This window comes from Lytechinus pictus, chromosome 8 (genome assembly GCF_037042905.1).
Source record: "Lytechinus pictus isolate F3 Inbred chromosome 8, Lp3.0, whole genome shotgun sequence".
In the NCBI taxonomy this organism is placed as follows: Eukaryota; Metazoa; Echinodermata; class Echinoidea; order Temnopleuroida; family Toxopneustidae; genus Lytechinus; species Lytechinus pictus.
Window position 1 is genome coordinate 8,103,832 of NC_087252.1, and position 20,076 is coordinate 8,123,907.

At 36.4% G+C, this 20,076-nt stretch overlaps 1 protein-coding gene across 1 annotated transcript; it reads right to left on the minus strand.

The window, feature by feature from the left end:
* Positions 1–1,774: 1,774 nt before the first annotated feature.
* On the minus strand, positions 1,775–18,851 carry LOC129266353 (UDP-N-acetylglucosamine--dolichyl-phosphate N-acetylglucosaminephosphotransferase-like). Its single transcript, XM_064103522.1, has 10 exons — positions 18,495–18,851; positions 14,454–14,629; positions 13,152–13,272; positions 11,177–11,390; positions 10,444–10,590; positions 8,987–9,071; positions 8,225–8,413; positions 7,595–7,665; positions 6,567–6,739; positions 1,775–3,490 (listed from the first exon to the last, which is right to left on the minus strand). Exons 2-10 carry the CDS (start codon positions 14,627–14,629, stop codon positions 3,416–3,418), a joined length of 1,251 nt encoding a protein of 416 aa, XP_063959592.1. The 5' UTR covers positions 18,495–18,851; the 3' UTR covers positions 1,775–3,415.
* Between the last annotated feature and the right edge of the window lie 1,225 nt (positions 18,852–20,076).

Sequence of the window (20,076 nt, forward strand, 5' to 3'; positions counted from 1 at the left end):
TAAAGAAACTTAAGTGTCATTCAAAATTTCAAACTGAGGGCGCAAAATAGGACAGGGCAGGGAAATGACATGAAATTTACTAGAATTTGATTAAAAAAACATTGTACCTTTTTATTTGATACGACACGAATTTTATATCTTCTTTTTTTTTAATTAGAAACCCGTTTGCCCCAAAATTATGGTTGTTAAATAATGAGTTGAAAAGCGGGAGAAGTTGCCCTAGTGGAGGTGACGGCAGAAATTGATATAAAGATTTGACCCGCCTGGAGTCAACCCGACCAGAAGTTTCGCGATTAATTTGAAAAAAAAAGACTTCATACACTTCGGCCTAACCTTACTCTAATTCCATGCCCTCATGTACTGTATACATTTGAACTTGAACTGGCAAGAAACACGTATAGCTGAGGTGGAAAAACAGGGTTAGAGAAAGGGTGGGGGAAACAGAGGAGAACTGCAATATTGTCATTTATCCGCGCGCAGCGCGTAAGCAAAATTCATATATATAAATTTAGAGCAAGAGTGAAGGAGTTTCTCTTTTTGAAAAAAAAAAAAAAAGAATAAAAGGAAAAACCCACAAAGCTACCTTTCTTCCCTTTGCTTTTCCTTTTCTCCTCTCTTTTTTTCCCTTCTTTTTTTTCTTTTTGGGGACGTTTTGGGGGGGGGGGCGACCGCCCCCCCTGGCTACGCGCCTGCCCCCCTCCTGTCCTCAATACATCTAAAATATCCTAGTCAGTTTAGGGTCAATTTATTGTCACTAGAAAAAGGATTACAAACCTTTGTCAAATATCTCAGAACCAGAATGGCAGTTTTACGCTCTTTTCTGAAAGCCAACGCTGCACATCGAGGACAGAAAATCTTGAGACTTTATAGACCACCTTTTGTGTCATGTGAATACATAATTCTCTCTGTCCTTGAACCCCACAAATGTATCTGAGGGAAAATTCCTCCTTGTAAGGGTATTTGTGTATTATTTATGGCTTAATGCACAGATTTTTCATGCGGGTAAGACAAAAAGATTACTTCTTATTTAATATTAATAAACCAAAGGCATTTTACATGGCACTTCTCCAATCAATTGCCTTTTTAGTCATACATGTAAAATTTGATCAAATCTAAGCTTAAAATGGGGATAACAATATCCAAAGCCTACATAAATTTATACAGACAATTCATTAGAGTATTATGTGCTGATCAAGTGTGATGTCCCTTTTTTCAATATATTTTTATATGTATTTCATCATTCCTGCCAGCTTGACATTCGACAAGTTTGAGTTTAGTTATTCTTTTTTTTTCCAAAAAGAAATACTAATAAAACAAAAGAAGAAACGAAACATCAGGTGAGTCAGTATTCGTATGAAATATAATTATATTTGTCTGCACATATTCAATAATAATGCTGACATAAAAAATTCACAACAATGGTAACATAGTCGTAGCATCAATAAGACAATTTAACATAAAGTTCATGATCTATTGATCCACTTATTTAAAATCAATCGATGGGAAAATAAAATTCCCAATCCCCCCCCTTGAAGAAAGGTAGACAAAAGACAACTGACATTTCCATAAAATTATATATCTTTACCATGAAATTGATGTGAAAGACACCCAAAAATTCTTCAAAGGTAATGCAATTGAAAAAAAAAACAGATTTATCTAGCTTGAAACAGTACTCCAAAGAATTTTTAAGGTAAAGATAAGTTTGGGTGATTTTGTCATCTCATAGGCACAATTTTTATTTATTTTTATTTATTTACTATTATTATTATTATTATTATTTTTTTTTTTTTTGGGGGGGGGGGGGGGTGAAGGGCAATCCCCCATCCTTATACATATACCCATCAGTTGGAATGGAATAAATACTGCCTGTTTGAAAAGAGTGTTGCATGACAGAAATCAAATCAATAGTGATTCTCTCTTTTTGGTGCTGATTTGTTAAGTAAATTACATTACTGGTATAAATGGAATTTACTGAAAATGTAGACATAGCAATATTGATATTAACACAGCAGATGAGCATGACTGAACGATGTTATCACTCTTTCTCTAAATGCAATATCAAGTGATATTTACTGGATATTTTACAAAGCATGACTTTTGCAATAGAAAAATGTTGAATTAATTTTTTTTTTCATTTGGTGATTCATGATTGGTGATTTGAAAGATTCATTGGACGAATAAATGAAGTAATTTTTCTTCTCTGGCAAAATCTGGCATGCAAATAGGCAGCTCCTCAATATTAAGAACAATATACATAAAAAAGGCAGATAAATTACATTTAGTTGTTAAAGTCACATATGTTTTAAATATTATCTTACCTAAGAATCTCAGTGCTTGAACATGGTTTCTATGTGACACAAAATCATTTCTCATTCATCTTATAGTTATTCAAAAGTGAAACTAACGGGATTTGCTCAAATCATTGTTCTTTATTAATTACTTCAGGGTGTGCATTTACCTATGTGTCTTTCTAAGAATCCCTGTATAGTGAGTCCAATACATATCGACTAACTCTTTTGAAACCGACCACCTTGCACGCATTGAGAATATTACGTATCATAAACCCTCCACGCGGAAAGTAGACGCAGCATCCATAGGAACAATAAGAATTGATTTTACGAGAGAAAAAAGAGGGATACAAATGTACAATTTTTGTAGAATTTATCAAAATCGTATTGACCAGACCCAAAACCCGCTGCAAAAACAGTTGTTCAAAGCAATAAATCCGATAGGAATCGCCTTTAGAACAAATATCCATCATCAATCGTCGAATCATGTGCCGGAGCTCGTAGTGAAAGTATTGAGACAATCATTTAGCATGGTGACATCATGGAACTGATTTGGAAGAGTCAAAATATTTTGCCAGCACGACAAGAATCGGCCATAAAATTAGTGTTTAGCAGGTGGTCGGTCCTAAAAGAAGAGTGCAAATGAGCATAATTGAAATTGTCAAATTCATTGGGTCGTCGATATATACGCGCATAGAATCTGAGTCTTCGATCTAAACTTGGGATTCTGATCTGCTCAAGTTTCTGCACAAATGAGACACAGACTACATGTGGGTAAAACTGATAATTATTTTCCCATATACAATGCTTAGAAAATTAGGTGGTCAATAAGGAGTGGGTCAACCATACACAAATAATCAAATTTAAATAAAGAAGAGAAACAATTGAATAGAATAAGTTTATAAGATACATAATTATGTATTAACAAAATTCATTTGTGTCTTGGATTTAGATAGGATTATGTGAGTGACATTACATATTTGAACATATTACATATGTAATTTAAAAGGTTATTTGTTTCAGTTATGCACATGATTCATACAAAACACTTTTTGTGATAATATAATTTCAGAAATATGATCAAATATATATAATTTTTCAAAATAACCTTTGGAAATATCAATTATCTAGTATTCTATAACATCGTAGAAGAATCCGGCCAGGTAGAACCGCACAAAGAAAGCTACACATGATCCAAGAACCTGGAGGGTAAACAAAAAGAAAGAATTAAAGGTAAATTCCAGTTCTGGTAACGATCTCAAAATTAATTTTTACAGAATTTAATATAATGACCACCCAAGTGTCTGTTTGTATGAATAAAAAATATGTGCCAAAGGATTCTGGAAGAAATTTTGTAATTGCTGAGAAATAAGCAAAATAAGCGCGGATTCGGTCACTTCCGTCGGGTCTTTATTCCAGCAATAATAATACACTGTCCCACGTGTGCCTATCTGTGTTGGCGATCTTCAGTGTGATCGTATTTCAGCTTAGATTTTATGATTTCACAAAGTTCAGTTTATGTAACTGTACCAGATCTAGATCCACGATGATAAAGTCATACTTAACCTTGGTTTTACAGACTTTCTCACGAAATTAGTGTTTTACTACAACTACTGTAATTTAGCTTTAAACTATTGAAATATATAAAGAATTCAAATTTTGTGCATATAAATAAATGATATACAAATATATCAAGCAAGATACTTAAACTGGGCAATTGCCATGAGATATGTACAGCTAAATTCATATGTAGGACATTCCTGGTGGCCATTTCATAGAGCAGTTCGTAAGTTAAGAGTGACTTTAAGAATGACTGGTGATCCTTTCTTGTGGTAAATGATAGTCACTATTAAATGTTCATTGGTCATTATTTTGCGTATAAGAAAGATTCACCAGTCATTCTTAAAGTCGCTCTTAAATTACAAAAAGCTTTATGAAACTCCCACCAGATCGGTTTATTTTCTGCTTCATAAAAAAGGTGTAATGCTCTCGAATTATTGTGGCTTGAAGAGGTCAATAAGTGAAGAAAGAGTGGAGAAAAATGAGGGTTGGATGTACATATTCAAGTATTGTCCAACTAAGAAAGTTAATACCATTATCCCCATACACATAGAACAAACAACTCTCAAAGAAAATAAAAGACAAAATGAACACACATCCCTATAACCCTTTGAGTTACAAATGACCAAATGTGTAAAAGGGTCATAAAAGGGGAAAAAATCGCTACAGCAAAATTGAAATGAGTAAATATCATTGTTCTAATATAGAAATATGTTTTAAATGCAAATTATACTTCTTAACCCATTGGAGACGGACTGGCATTACTGATGACACGACAATTGCCCCAGGCTTTATTTCGTTTAAAGGAGAATGAAACCCTTGAAACCAGCTGAATCCATATCAAAGAGAAAAATCAAAGAAACATATTGTTGAAAGTTTGAGGAAGATTGAATGAATAATAAGAAAGTTATGAGCATTTGAATATTGAGATCACTAATGCCATGTAGATCCTCTCATTGGCAATGCAACCAAGATCTATGGTGTCACACACGTACAACTCCCTCATTACTTTAGTACTTGTTTCACTTATATTCTCATTTTTATAGTCTATCACAAGGTGAGGTGTTCTCTTTATGAGAGGACAAGTACAGAGGTTTCACAACATTATATCATTGATGAATCGTTTGTCATATGATTAGAATGAGCAAAAACAGATGTTTTGGGGTATATTTTCAGTGTCCAAAAGGGGAGAGTTATTCATCTGTGACATCATAGATCTTGGTCGCATTGCCAATGGGAGGATCTCCATAGCATTAGTGATCTCGACATTCAAATGCTCATAACTCTTCTATTGCTAGTCCTATTTTGTTGATCTTATTCTTTGATTTTTCTGCTTTCACAAAAGCTAACTTGCTCCAAGAGTTTCATTCTCCTTTAAGACTTACAGTATAGGCCAAAAATTTGGGGCCCCCTCATATTTAAAAGAAAATACATAACACTCCAAGCATTCTGCATATAACAAAATGCATTGCTACTTAATGGGCTATGACAGTTCGATTATGTCATACAAGCATGAGTAGGGTTAGGGTTGAAATAAGGTTTTATGTTAGGTGTCCCGGGGGGGCCACTTCCATTCACGAGTGGATACCATGCGCGACCATGAGATCTCAAAAAGCACCCTAAACACGTATTTTCTATATTCTGAAAATGCACCCCTTAACAAGTATTGGAAACAAAACGATACTATTGGCAAGTATTCCCTGAATTGAACCCCTAAACCCCCTACAGCGATATTTCAATGTTATGTCACGGACGTCGGTTTTACCTTTACCTACATCATTGGGTTTAGTACAGCCCAACTCGCGCAAATCTTTCTCTAAACACGTAGTGTTGACTCCTGGGGCAAAAATCACATCCTTTATAAAACATTTTAGTCTTGATTTTTTATACCCTCGCAAATTTGACCCTAAACATGTAGTTTTCCTAGCAAAATAGATACCCTTTTTTCATTATTTTAGTGTTTTTGACACCCTTATTACGTTACATTTGTAACGTGCCCTATCTTTAAAAAGACATCCTTTTTACATGTTTTATTGGTCGCGCATGGTATCCACTTGTCAATGTAAGTGGCCCCCCCGGGTAAGGTGTACAGTCAGGTTCATGGTAAAGTACAGTGTAAAGTCCAGGGCTGAAGTTGGTCATACCTCTAGTGTGTGGAATTTACAGTGGAGCAATTGTCGCCTGAGCAAATGGGTGATTTCAAGTTCAGTGTTGACCTTTTGGTGTTGGTGTTAGGCCAATCTTTACACAATTATAACACCAAACATAAAATGAAGATGGACCAGAAAAGTCACTCTCTAGTTGTTGAGATGTCAATAATGCGATCTGGATCAGTTTTACAAACTCTGAATAAGTTTTGGAGCAAGGGGAAGCAATTCAAATTTCAATACCAACACCAAGGCCAACACCGGACTTGAAATCACCCAATGTCATTGAACTGGATTTCCCATAGATCACAGCTCATTGGCCTATATCTGTGGGCTCGATCTTCAACTGGCAACAGCTTAATAAAATTAATTGATAAACACTAAACTTTGTTAAAATCAGAAAAAAAATTGACAGAATTTAGATGCAAGTGAAGAGACGCTAGCAAAGTTTTGAGTCTTCACAAAGCCAATTTGCTCTCCCCGTATTACAAAATTTTAACGATGGTTTAATTTAACGATCAATAAAATGTTGTACTGCGGGTAGAGAAAATGAGCACAAAGCCATTCTCACCTGTATGAAGAGCATAACAAGAACCAAATTTCTTTCATGCATCGGGCCCATAATTTTAAGGACAAGATTTAGGATGGTGAAATTACTGCATTCTGTCTCATCTTTATCTTCCCCCACTCCTTCCTTGATGTGTATCACTCCTACAAGCCCACAGACACGCACTGCTAACCTCCCTGAAAAAACAACAACAACAAAGAAGTAAAATGCAATTTTAAGAAAGAAAAAGCAGTAAAGGCATAAAGTTAAAGCACAAAGCAAAGCAGCCAGTAAAATGCAATTTTACAAAAGCAGTATTTTGCTGTGATGTGATAACAGAGATTAACATTCAGACACAGGGGAATAAGAACAACATGTCTTAATACAGAATGCCATGCTTATTTTGCTCATTACTATTAAAGCAATGATTTATTTTCTACCAGACCATTTTGCTTATATTTATTCATAAATAATAATAATAATATGTCCATTTGTATAGTGCTATGCCGCCTGTTTCTATGTGTATGTATATACACTGCTGCACTTGATATCATATTATCAAAAATCAAATCATTTATTTCACCAATATTAATAAAAAAACATTACAAATATGTACAAAAATAGGAAAAACACACAATTGAAGAGGAAAATGAACCAAGTAAGGAATTCAAACGTAATATAAAGACATGTACATTATTGTGGAAGAGCCAAAAGAAGACAAAGTTAGTCTTAAAAATCAGACACCTGCAGTTGACCTGCCAGAGGCACTAACGCATTCAAGGAATAAATCCAACCGGGTACCCAATCACTCTTCACCAGGGTCGAGTGCAGCAAGATGGGGATCAATATCTTGCTGAAGGAAGTTACGCCATGGCTTGGGGATTTGAACCCATGACCCTCTCTTTAAAAGTCCGGACACTAGTCCACTGGGTAACAATGCGCTAAATCTAATAAGTCATTGTGTTGGAACTGTTAGAATTCTTTGAGATAGTTACCATAATTATATGAAAGCTATCAAGTCTGGTGGAATGATCACAATGGTTCAAACTCACCAATGAAACCAAGATTCTTCATCTTAAATCTTGAATAGCTCATTCCTAGGGTATCTGACTGTGGATCAAACCTGTCAATAAAAAGACAAACTGATACATTAATTATGTACATCAAATATGATATATTTTACATGTAGGCATAAAGAACAAAATTCACACAAAACTATAGGGCACATTTTGTGGTTTGCTCAAATAATATCTGATGTTGAGCCCATATATTAACTACATAAGACGGACTTAAGTTAATTACATATACTACGCCTATCTTCATTGGTTCACTAGCGTTGTTTGATGCTCAATTTATCTGAGAGAAATGGTCATTCAAGTTATTCAATTGGGAAAATCACAACATTCCATGAAGAATGGCAAATGAGTAATACAGATAAGCATTATGCAATTTTTCTGATTAGTCTCCCTCTGTATACAGTACTAACCTTGGGAGTCTATGCCAGGGGCAGGGCACAAAATGGAAGAGCGAAAGGACAGTACAGTTCACTTTACTAATTAACCTCCCTCTGTATCATGTACTTACTTTGGGAGTCTATGCTGGGGACAGGGCACAAAATGGAAGAGCAAAAGAACTAAAAACTTATATTTACTAATCAACCCCCCTCTGTATCATGTACTTACTTTGGTAGTCTATGCCGGGGGCAGGGCACAAAATGGAAGAGCTGAGGAACTGAGAAGATGAAGTTGATGACTTGCGGTATGAAGAAGAGAAGCATTGTCTTACTAAAATGGCCTAAGATGGCGACCACGGCAAAGGTCATTCCAGCAAAATAACAGAAGGTGTCTCCCACAAAGGCTCTAGAAGGATACCTAGGGAATGAAATTTGTGGCAGATACAAACTGATGAAGAATCGGATAGAATTTCACAATTTTTTAATTCATTTATTTTAAGGGGTCCACACCTTATGTATCAATGCCTTATTTTATTGAATACATTGTAAATAAATATATTTTCATTGTTTTCACACATAAAGTTGGAATCAACAAAACGAATTGAAATGAAGCAAATAATAAGAATGCATCCTTCATTTTAATTTGAATGCAAGTCAAATACATGAACATCAATTCTCATGAGGTATATAGCATGACTGGGATCTCTTCCTTCATGGACAAACAAGAAATAAAGCTACTTGTTCAATTTTGTGCTTAACTTTTCTTACGGGTCATGAATGTTTGAAGATCATTTCTTCTCAACATCTAAAATTCAGGCAAAACCTAAAATCAAAGATTGAAATATGATCTATTCTGGGAAGAACATTTGAAAGAAAATTTCTTTCAAAATGACTTTCAGTTACAAGAGTGCTTATCAGTCACTTTGACTTTGGAGGGTTTGCTGATAAAAATTGAGATAATAATGATGTTATCTAATGATGGTCAACTCACCAATTATGATATAGAAGAGCCAGGCATACAGCACAAAATGGCATCATGAAATACAAAGAGAATTGATGTGCTTCTGTCCAGTTGCCTGCAAGGAGAGCATGGTAAGCAAAATCTTCAATATCAATTCAATTCAATAACTTTATTGGTCATTTCCTTGTTTAAAAAACACAAAACTTTCCTCAGATTCTACATTATATAGAGATTACAACATTTTAATTTAATTCTAATTAAAAACTCCATATAGCAAAGATTGTACCGTCTTCCGTATTTATTGAATTAAGAAACAACAATAAATATAGGATATTGATTGCATGACTAGGGGAAAACATACAAAGGCTTCATTTGACAATAGTATGTGAGAAAAATCCTATTAAGTTCCAAAATAGCTCCAGAAAAGTAGAAATGGGTGCAATGACAAATACAATTCTGACAACTAAAAAGTAGAAAAAATTTACCATCTATTCGAAATCTGAATGGTATACTATTCACAATTTTAAAAGGACATTTCAAATACTGTTTATATTTATGAAAAACAGGAATTTAGGCAACTGTGTAAAACCATGCGAATCACAGTTTTTGTGACATAGGTTTTGGCAGCATAAACTACAGTTTATGTCAGTTTGTAATATTTCTCAATGCATACGCGCAGCATTCAGATCGGGTGTTTTACCTGTGCATGCCATTCAAGAGACTGCTATACAATGGTACAGAAACAATGATTTAGGACGCTCGTAAAATCAAAGGACAGGATGTGCCAGTTTTTGCAAAGTTTTAAAGCAGATACGAACCAATAGCGCCATCTCGAGTCCTTGACTACTCATACCTGGGGCCCGTTGCATAAAACTTTTTACCTGGGAAAACTCAGGTTGTTTTTACCGCAGTTTTTGCCCTGTGTTAAAGTCAATGGCAGAAATCAGACTAACCTTAGTTTTCAGTTTTTACCAGTTTTCTCAGGTAAAAATTTTTATGCAACAGGCCCCTGGCCAGTTTCCTGACCCATAACGCTAGTGTAGTCTAGGAATATAGACCCACTTGAATGATAACATGCTAATTAACTACTCCATACATATATACCGCAATAATTATGTTACCAAGTAGCAAAACAATTACTTTTCCTCTCAAAACATTTTAGTTTCTCTATGCAAATACAATTATACATCAATTTATTATCTGTAGTATTAGTAGATATCTGAAAACGTATATTTTAAGACCGTTTTTATAACACACAATCAATGAGAGACCACACACAGTTCACTCCCCCTTTAATCTTCTCTTATTCTTTAAATAAAACAAATTTAAATCTGAAATTTGATGACTTTAAAGAGTAAATGTAAGGCTTTCCAAAAATACAAGAAACCCTCTTAATTTTCAAAAATTTGCCTAAAAATTAGGTGAACGCCGATTTGTAGAATCACTGATCACAAATCACAAATGGAATCATTAAAACTACTGCATACCTGAAAGTTGGACAATATTAAAGATGATAACACTAATGCAGATGACAGCAGACTGACCACACTCTATACCATTCACTCCAGCCAAGATGTTAATAGCGTTGGTACAGAAGACGGCTAACATACCCATGTATATGTAGTACAACACACCTGCATCATGGAGATAGAATGTCGAGTTACCAACAAGAACGTTTCAGTATTTCAAAAGCTAAAATTAGTATTTTGGTGAGGAAATCAGTATTTTCAAAGAAATACCATACAACACCACATAACAGTGAAACTTTAGAAGTCAGTATTTTGCATGAAACCATCAGTATTTTTCTCATTTTTCAGTACTAAACACGGAAAATCTGTACTACTTGGCAGCACTAGTAGTGGAAGTGTGGGATTCCAGCATGGAAGACGCTGCTCTGCTTTTTGACAAGGTACCTAAGCAAATCAAACTATACCCTTTTCTAGCAAAAATTGCTGGGTAGAAGTGACTAACAAATTTTCTTGGGGTAGAAGCCATCTTGGGTATTGTTTTCATCAGTGACCCTTTTCATTCTGGCATTCTTGCACACAATATACAGTATTTACTTTCTCCACTTCTCGGGGAACATTCCAAAAAGAGTTACAAGACTCCAAACTAAAGCCGGGGTAATAGTGTCCAAGTCCTTTGAAAGCGAAGAGAGATGTTATGATCATAATATGATATGCGCTATACAAGAACTGTATATTATCATTATTATCTTACCCAAGTTGAGGTCATTTCCAATGTAAGCATTCAGTGGTTTGGGGACCATGATGGTTGTAGAGCCATAATTGACGACATAGACCATCAGCAAGGGTAGCGTCGCCATCGTAGGCAGCTGGAGCTTATGCCGCCATCTCAGGTCCAAGACATCGTCCGCAAAGCCCAGGAATATCATACAGCATATGGACAGCAAGGCCGCTATGAATTCAACAAACTGCATTGGAAAGAGAAACATAATGTCATCAAGAGAGGGTTTCTCAACTGCACTCATTTAAATGCAAAGAAAAACTAACGGGATGCTAAAGAGGAGATGGAATTTGGAGCTAAATACAGAGGCTCAAGCCTGCATTCAGAATAATAGTATAGTACATAACATTTCTAATGCGCTTACTACAGGTATTTCTAAGTGCACTGTGCTCTGTTTATGGTTTATACTTTGGGGGGGGGGGGGGGAAGGAGACACACTTAGTCATAATCAAAACTGGTGTGCATCTCCAATTGACCGACCCACAACTGTGAAATTAAACAGGTAGGTTTTGAAGCATCCATAGTTACCCATAGGTAGGTAATAAAAAGAGTCTGACAATTATCTAGAAAGAACCCTTTCCTATAAGACAAAAAGGTGCTTTCTCTGGAAAAAAACATGTTGATATTAAAGTGTGAATTCGGGCTTTAGTCTGAAAAGTGGCATCCTTGAACTCCGATTACTTTTGCATCCAATCTGGAATACTAAATGTCTGGATGACTAGGCATTTCAATGAAGACATCGTCGATACACTTATGTTAAATGTTTAGCAGAATACCATCAACCTGTTTCAGGGTTATGAGTAACTGCAAATGAAAATAGCTGAAATAACAATAGCTCCTTTACTTTAGTATAGATAAAGTAACACAAAAAGCTGAAAATAAGCTCTGTTAACCCTTATTAAACTGGGGGGAGGGGTCAATTTGACCCCCCCCCTCGACAAATTTTGCCACTATGCTGCTGAGCAAATTTTGTTGACCGCGCCGCTGACTTTTTACTTTCAAGTCTTGTGCATCTTTAGAGACCAAATTTGCGACGCCCGGGTACAATATTTCGTAAGCGCATGTCGGTCCCAAAATTGTTCAAAAATGTGATTACACGTACGGAGTCAATGCAAATTGTGTTTTTCAACCAAAAATCATTGATGTATGATTATTTTTACTTTTGTTGGTCTAGATGGATTTGTTTTTATGTTATTTATGACCGCAAAAGGGTCCCCAACAAAGAAATACATAAGAACTAAATAAACAATAAGTTACATAAGAAATTAATTTTTTTTCAGCAATTTTGTGTAGATTTCTGTTAGAAATGTAAAAATCTATGTTCACCAAAAATTTGCATTCTACTAGCTATATGAATTGAGTTAAAGGCAAAAACATACACAAACAAAAATAAATTAGGGCAAATATCATATGCTTATTTGCATAATTAAACAATAACAAAATATAAGCAATTAATTTTTTGAAAATTTTACTATGCAGTCCTGTAGTTTACCTCCGGCTCTACGCGCGTGCAAATTTTTGCAGCTATCGCACAATCAACGGCTGAGATCTGGGGGGGGGGGGGTGTCAAATTGACCCCCCCCCCACCACCAGTATATATTGGTCTGAAAAAGCCCAGTTAAGATAGGGTTAACAGATTCATCTGATTGGTAGAACTCAAATAAAACAAATATTCATATTTTCACAATCAATCCTTGTGAGCTTTTGCCTACTCGTTTCTGCAGGCTTCTTCAGACTCGCGCTGCCAATACTACCCCACTACGGCGAGTCAGCGCTAGACTGAAGAAGCCTGCAGAAACTAGTAGACGTAAGCTGACTAGGTAAAACCAAATTGATTGTGAAAAGATTTAAAAAAAAGTTTTATCTAAAAATAAGCTGAAAAGCTGAAATCAGCAAAGAAGCTGAACTGTCACACCCCTGAATATTATCCACAACACCTCAGTCTTACCCTGTCATGAGGGAAATCTTCTCTGGTATCTGCCTTCCACATCCTCCAAAACGGAACAGGAATGAAGAGAAACATGACAATGAGAAAAACAGCTCCAGTGATGACCCCAAGGCCCTCTGGACTATAGCAATGACATAAGAAAAAAGAAGGGAGAGGGAGAGAGAAAGATATTAAGTTATTCATGAAAAAAAAGTTTTGACCCTCCCTCACACCAACACCAATTTGTGTCAATCTGAGTTGATAATCAAAAGATTTGAAACAGATTACACGTAGGTGGTGAAAAATCAACCATGACAACAACTTCTTTTCTAGAAGGTAATAAATAAATTATCATCTGTTAAAAATTTCATTTTTTTTAATTGTTTAAAGTGAACTGTCTGCTCACATAACAGGGAAGAAACTCATAAAAGATGATCTCCTGAATGTATTTATCAATATAGCCTACAGTGTAACCGTAATTCAATGTAAAGGAATACTAAGTTTTGCTAAATCCCTTCATAATGACATCATTTTATACACACAGGTCTTTATCACTAAACAATCTCAATCTATGAAACTTTCCCCCCTATTCTCTTTGAATACAAAATCCATTCTCACTTGGACGGTATTATTACAATGAGTTTCTTCATCAAGTGATATGGCTTTAAAGCTATGAAGTAATAAAGTAAAATTTGGGAGTTTTTAGATTATAGGTACCGTAATTTAGTGGTAGTGTAGCATCATTACTGGAACGAGCAGAAGTTATATAAAATGTCTAAAATTAGAACCTTTTATTAAAAAAAAAAACGAGCGTACTTCCATTGATTAAATGATTTTTTTGTGATATTGATTTCAAAAGCAACCCAATTTTCTTGCATCACCCATATTTGCTTGATTTGTAATTGGAAATATTTAAGTTTCTTTTAATGTCCTGATATTTTTTATTTGATCAATGATAAAGATGCAAATGTTGGTTCTATACGTAGGAGAGTCAAAACCTATGCATGCTATTAAAAACCAATTCACTATTCATCAAAGAGTAGGAAGTTCACTCTGTGTATTGCACCTGCCAGTCCCCTGCAAACCTCAATAGTACGATAATACACCTGGGGGCCGTTTCATAAAGTTGTTCGTAAGTTAAGAGCGACTTTAAGAACGACTGGTAAACCTTTCTTACGCGCTAATAAACCATCGCCAATGAGAGTTTTGGTGTATACACTTTATCACAAGAAAGGATCACCAGTCATTCTTAACTTACGAACAGCTTTATGAAACACCCACCAGAAGATATTCTGAACTCAGAAAGGATAGCCATTCTCTTACACTTTCTTTGGTTGTTGTCCTTTTGGCACCTTCTTGCTCATATCCTTGCCGTACATGTCTGCTGCGATGAAGAGATCATAGAACCGTGGAATGAGCCGTACGGTGAGGATGAAGGCACATACTGACATAGCAGCATTGATGTAGAGCGGCCAATGGTTCGCTTGCTGCACTTCCATCTGTGAACAGTATGAAAAGAATTTGAATTTTTTTGAAGATTTCTTTTATTAAATTTGATTTTGTTGTTTTTATAGTGCACTTGTTACAAGAGTACATTCAGAGTTGGCACTCCCATCATGTTGTAACTTTTATAACTTTAATGTTAATAGCCTTTGGGAAAGAAATTTTAATTATTGAATTGAATATAAACGTATATTGAACTGAATGGACCTCGTATGTCTGTATGTTGACTGATGGGGTCCGCAATTAAAATCAGTACAGTACATATGCTCTCTGACCTGATGCTTTTACGACAAGACCATAAGAGTTTGCAGGGCACTTGATGTTGATTAAAATTCAAATTCAAATAAATTTTGATGTAAAAAAAAAATATCTCGAGTCTATTTTATTAGTCTCGAGATATGCTAATAAAACATCACTTTAAGTTTTCCATCTCATTCACATCATACCCTTTAATGGGACATGCAATCATATCAGGGAAAAAATACTCTTTTTTTTACAGGAGCCATTTTTCTCACTGGTCACAAATTTATGGGAGCCATTTTTCAATTTCCAAGAGCCATTTTTTAATTTGCTAGAGCCATTTTTAAAATAAAAAAAAGGAAACATATCATTTGTAATTATTATTATTTTAGACAAGTTAAATTTGAAGTATTGTTTGTTGTATTTTAATGTGCCATCAGTACTATTTCTTTATTTCTTTTACCAACAAAAGTAATGATTGCAATAATGCCATTTGATTTAATGTGCCATCTCTACTATTTTTTTTTACTAATAAAAGTAATGAATGATTTACTTAGATATATATTGCCATTTGTCTTTATTCAGTGCTATTGTAGAAAAATCTGATTATCAAATTTTTGATGTGGCTGTGTGAGTGATACTGAAACTTTGAAAGAAGAGATAAAGAGAGGTTACTACACAACTGTAAAATAATACATGAAAGGCTGGTATTCAATATGTTTTGTACAGTATCCAATAGAATAGAGTACATTCTCATGGATTTTGATTAGTAAATAAGCATAATTTGGTGTGCAGTTTCCTTAGGAACAAATGCTTAATGCTCATAATAAATGAGGAACGTGGTATGCCTCATAGCTGAATGCTTTTTCACGTGACTAGAGACTGAAATGAACTGATCACCAAAGCTCACAACTACCCCTTTCCCTGCGATGGGGACCGGAGCGAGCAGCATACGCACGACAGGCCTGGCAGTAGACCAAAAGCTTCAGTCTCTGTATTTTGGTTGTTCCGCTGAACTGCGTTGGCTCACTCACCAATACATAGACTGAAGACCTTGGAGGCCCGTACGTACAGACAACGTATTAGCAGTAACGTTAGATCTAATATTCGGAAACCCGATTTTCCGATCGTTTTTTGTACATAAAATGTCACATTATGAAAAAGAAATTACATCCATATTTACGAAAAAATGTATAAAATTCAGAAGTATCGTACCTTAGACCGCAGTTACCGCTAATTCCTTTCAAATGATATCGAAACATCGTCATCTTTGATCCTTCCGTTGGTCAACGTAAGTTGCCATCTTGGATGACGTCATCATCCTTAGACGTATTTACCAGTCGCTATATATCGCGATTTGTGCCGCTGCTTTGCGCTTGTAATCTACGTGCGTGCGTTCGGAACTTGTCGCTCGCATTGATTCGCCAGGATATCGAAAATTCTAATCGGAAAGCCTTGATAAAAGCACACCTCATTGAACATAGAGGGCAGCAACACACGGCTGCCATTTTTTCATCTACCATACGTACCGTACTAGTGCGCTCACTGCGCTGAGCTTTGTGAATGTGAATGGTACATTACGTGCACGTTATAACCCATGCACGAAGGGAAGACAGCGGACGTATGGCCGAGCTAGTTACTGTACACAAGCTCACGGGAGCGATTTTTTTTTTCCCGATCGCTCTCTCTATTGGGTTTGCAAGTGCGATTTCAAAGCTTACGAGAGCGAAATCGCTCAGCGCTCCCGTATATATTTTTCGCTGAATCATATAGTCACGCATTCATTGAACAAGGTCATGATGTAGGCCTCACCAGCTAACCTCACCAATGGGTGTATTCCGGGGGGGGGGGGGGGCACTTCCATTGACGGGTGGATACTATGCACGACCATGGGGTCTCAAAAAGCACCCTAAACACATATTTTCCATATTCTGAAAATTCACCCCTTAACAAGTATTGGCGTGTGAACCCCTACCCTTAACAAGTATTGGAAACAAAACGATACTCTTGGCAAGTATTCCCTGAATTGAACCCCAAACAAGTACAGTGATATTTTAATTGTTACTCACGTACGTCGGCTTTACCTTTAGCTACATCATTGGGTTTAGTACGGCCCCACCTCTCACAAATCGTACTCTAAACACGTAGTGTTGAATGTTGGGGCAAAAAGTACATCCTTTATAAAACATTTTAGTCCTAATTTTCTATACCCTCGCAAATTTGACCCTAAACACGTAGCTCTTCTACCGAAAATAGATACCTTTTTTTTCATTATTTTAGTGTTTTTGATACCCTTATTACGTTATGCCCTATCTTGAAAAAGACACCCTCTTTATGTGTTTTTTGGGTCAAACATGGTATCCACTCGTCAATGTAAGTGCCCCCCCTCCCCCCGGGGTGTATTACATGCTGCCGTGCACAGAAAAATTGCAGGCACGAAGCATGCACCTCTCTCTCTCTGAGCTGATTCTTCCACTTTTTTGGAGATTCTGGAGCCCAGACGAATCACTTCCATGGGATTGCGCGAAATTTGATACTTTGACGAAATCTAAAATCTAATCAAATTGTTCCATTGCACTGCACTTACCGATTGATGTACAGGGGGGTGACTTTTTGGACTTCAACTTTTGAATAAAAAATGCTTTTTGTTGCTGTTTACGTCGGTGCTTTGGACAATTGTGCAGACTAATTTTCGACTAAGGAGGGCGCGCAATTTATATTCATATCAAAGACACTACAAGGAAAAGACTAGGCACTACCACTATTTTAATTACACACAAATCTAGCCAAGCGTTATGCGAAGTCGGCAAAGTGTCTAATCTTTTTCCTGTATAGACTTTGGTGGATGTTTGTTGACAAAGGCTCGCACTGTTGGCTTCATTCAAGGCACATAAAATTTTGGTTTAATTTGTCATCGCTTTAAATGATTTCCAAAGTGTCATTATCAGCGATAATAATCTAAAAGTATGTTTTGGAAGGTATTGCATTGATTGGTGTCCATATTTTATCAAACAAACAGACATTTTGCATACAATGAATTTAGGCAGTTATAAAATACCTACGACGAGCTGAATTATGTTTGTGAATTTTATTAGCGCCACCAATCCATCGAGCTTCCTTTTTATCTCTGTGGAACTTGAAGCATGGGAAGAGATAGATCTATGCGAACCCACTTTACAGGCCGAGGTAGGCAATTTTGTTTTTATATTTAAAAAATATTTTAAAATAAAAAGATGGATAGCCACTAAGTAACACAAACAGGTCTAACTAGTCTAAGTTAACCAGAAAGAGCCCCGCCTGGTGAGAAGCGAAAACGAGTTTCACTTGTCTTCAGCAAATATTTTATTTCTGTTATTGTTAACGAGGCAATGTTTACCAACCTTTCACTTTGTGTGAGTGGCCTAACCTTGTTCTCTGTTAGTGTTACAAGCATATGATCTAGATCTCAAACACTGACTGAGTGACTGACGGTGACGCCGCGCCTATTTATCACTAAGTATCACTGAGGAAACAACAAACACAAAAATGAAGGCGTGGGACCGCACAAAATGTGAATTTACATTTTGGAGACAACTCATGCCTTACTATGAAGAAAAAACGGCAAATGAACGAATTTCATACCTTTCCAGTAGACTTCAGTGGCTTGTTAGACAAAAGTGGAGGTGATTGGAACTAGAAATGAGACGAAATCAGCTGTGCAACGTGTCATCCGTATCACTTTCTGACGAAACCTACACTTTATCAATAGAAATAGATCTAGTCTTTGATCTCGATCTCCAGTCGGCACATTTGAACCGCGGGATTTACCGAGAGGGCTTGGCGTCTGTGAAGCACAGGCGGCGGAAGGGAGGGGGGGGGGGGAGGTCCTGTCCCCACAAAATTTGAGGTGGAGTGGACGGATCCCCCCCCCCAAAAAAAAAAAAAACAATTTTCCAATTTTTTACCTGTGTCCATTCCTAAATTGGCAGGTGGTGGACCACCTAACAATAATTTTTGTGGTCTTCCCTAAATTTTGGTTGATAACTTTTTTTTGTTTTTTTTTTGCTTGTCCAATTTTTTACCTGTGTCCATATAGCGCAGCCCTAAATTTCAGGTGGACCCCCCCAACTTTTTTGGCTTCCGCCGCCAATGCTGTGAAGTGATATAAATTTTCCGGTCCAGCTATAGGTCGACAGTTCTGTTATATACTCTTTTTCTTCTCTTTATTTCCACACTGGTTCAGTGGGAGTTGAAAAATCAAAGGGGTCACCGCCGAAGGGGCGGGGGGGGGGGGGGGTCCCAATAATGGTGGATCAAAATGAGGGCCGGGTTGAAATTAAGCCCCCCCCTTCCGGCCCCTCCATGCTATACCTCCTCATGTTAATTTTATTGATGTATATATATATATAAATCATGAAAAAAGTTGTTTTCCAACATAAATCCACATAGGGAATTTGCCCTATGGCCAAACCTCTTATCTCTTGATATCAACATCGCAAAATATTGACAATTGTAGCCTTGCTCGCACGATGGGCTCATGGTGGATTGCAGTAAAAAATCAACAAATTTTCTGCTATATTGGGATGGGCAGTTTTCAACGCACATTTAATAAGCTCCCCAAAATGAATGAATGAATGAACAAAATAATAATATAGAATATTGGGGGGGGGGATGGGATAATGGGACTACAGGGGCAAATTTTGGAATTATTTAAAAGGGAAATTTATTTGTGATAGATTTTAGAAAATAGAATAATGAAAGCGGGTGAAGGGATCAATGAGTCAACCCCGATATTGGAACCTTTGGGGATGACTGCATATGCCTCTCCTCCTCACCATAGAGGCGTAATGAGGAAACATTTTTTAGGGGACCAGATAAAATTGGCAAGCGAGCGAGCGAAGCTAGTGAGCAAAAATTTCGGCATTTCTATTACAAAAATCCAAATTGTGACAGATTTTAACATGTCAATATTAATAAAAAATAAAGTAGATTTCACCCTTTATCTCTTTCCTTTTTTTTTTATTGGTCGTGATTTTTTTAAACGGGGAGGCAATTAAGGGCGACCCCAAGCCCGCCTTCTGTACGTCACTGCTCCTCGCTGTGTATATATATGCCCACTCTATGTGCAAGTGGTGTAACCCCAATTCCCAAATAATCTGAGATATCCCTGCAGGCCTTGCAGCCGACCGAGATTTACAAAGTCAAAGTTCACTTCCCCATTTCA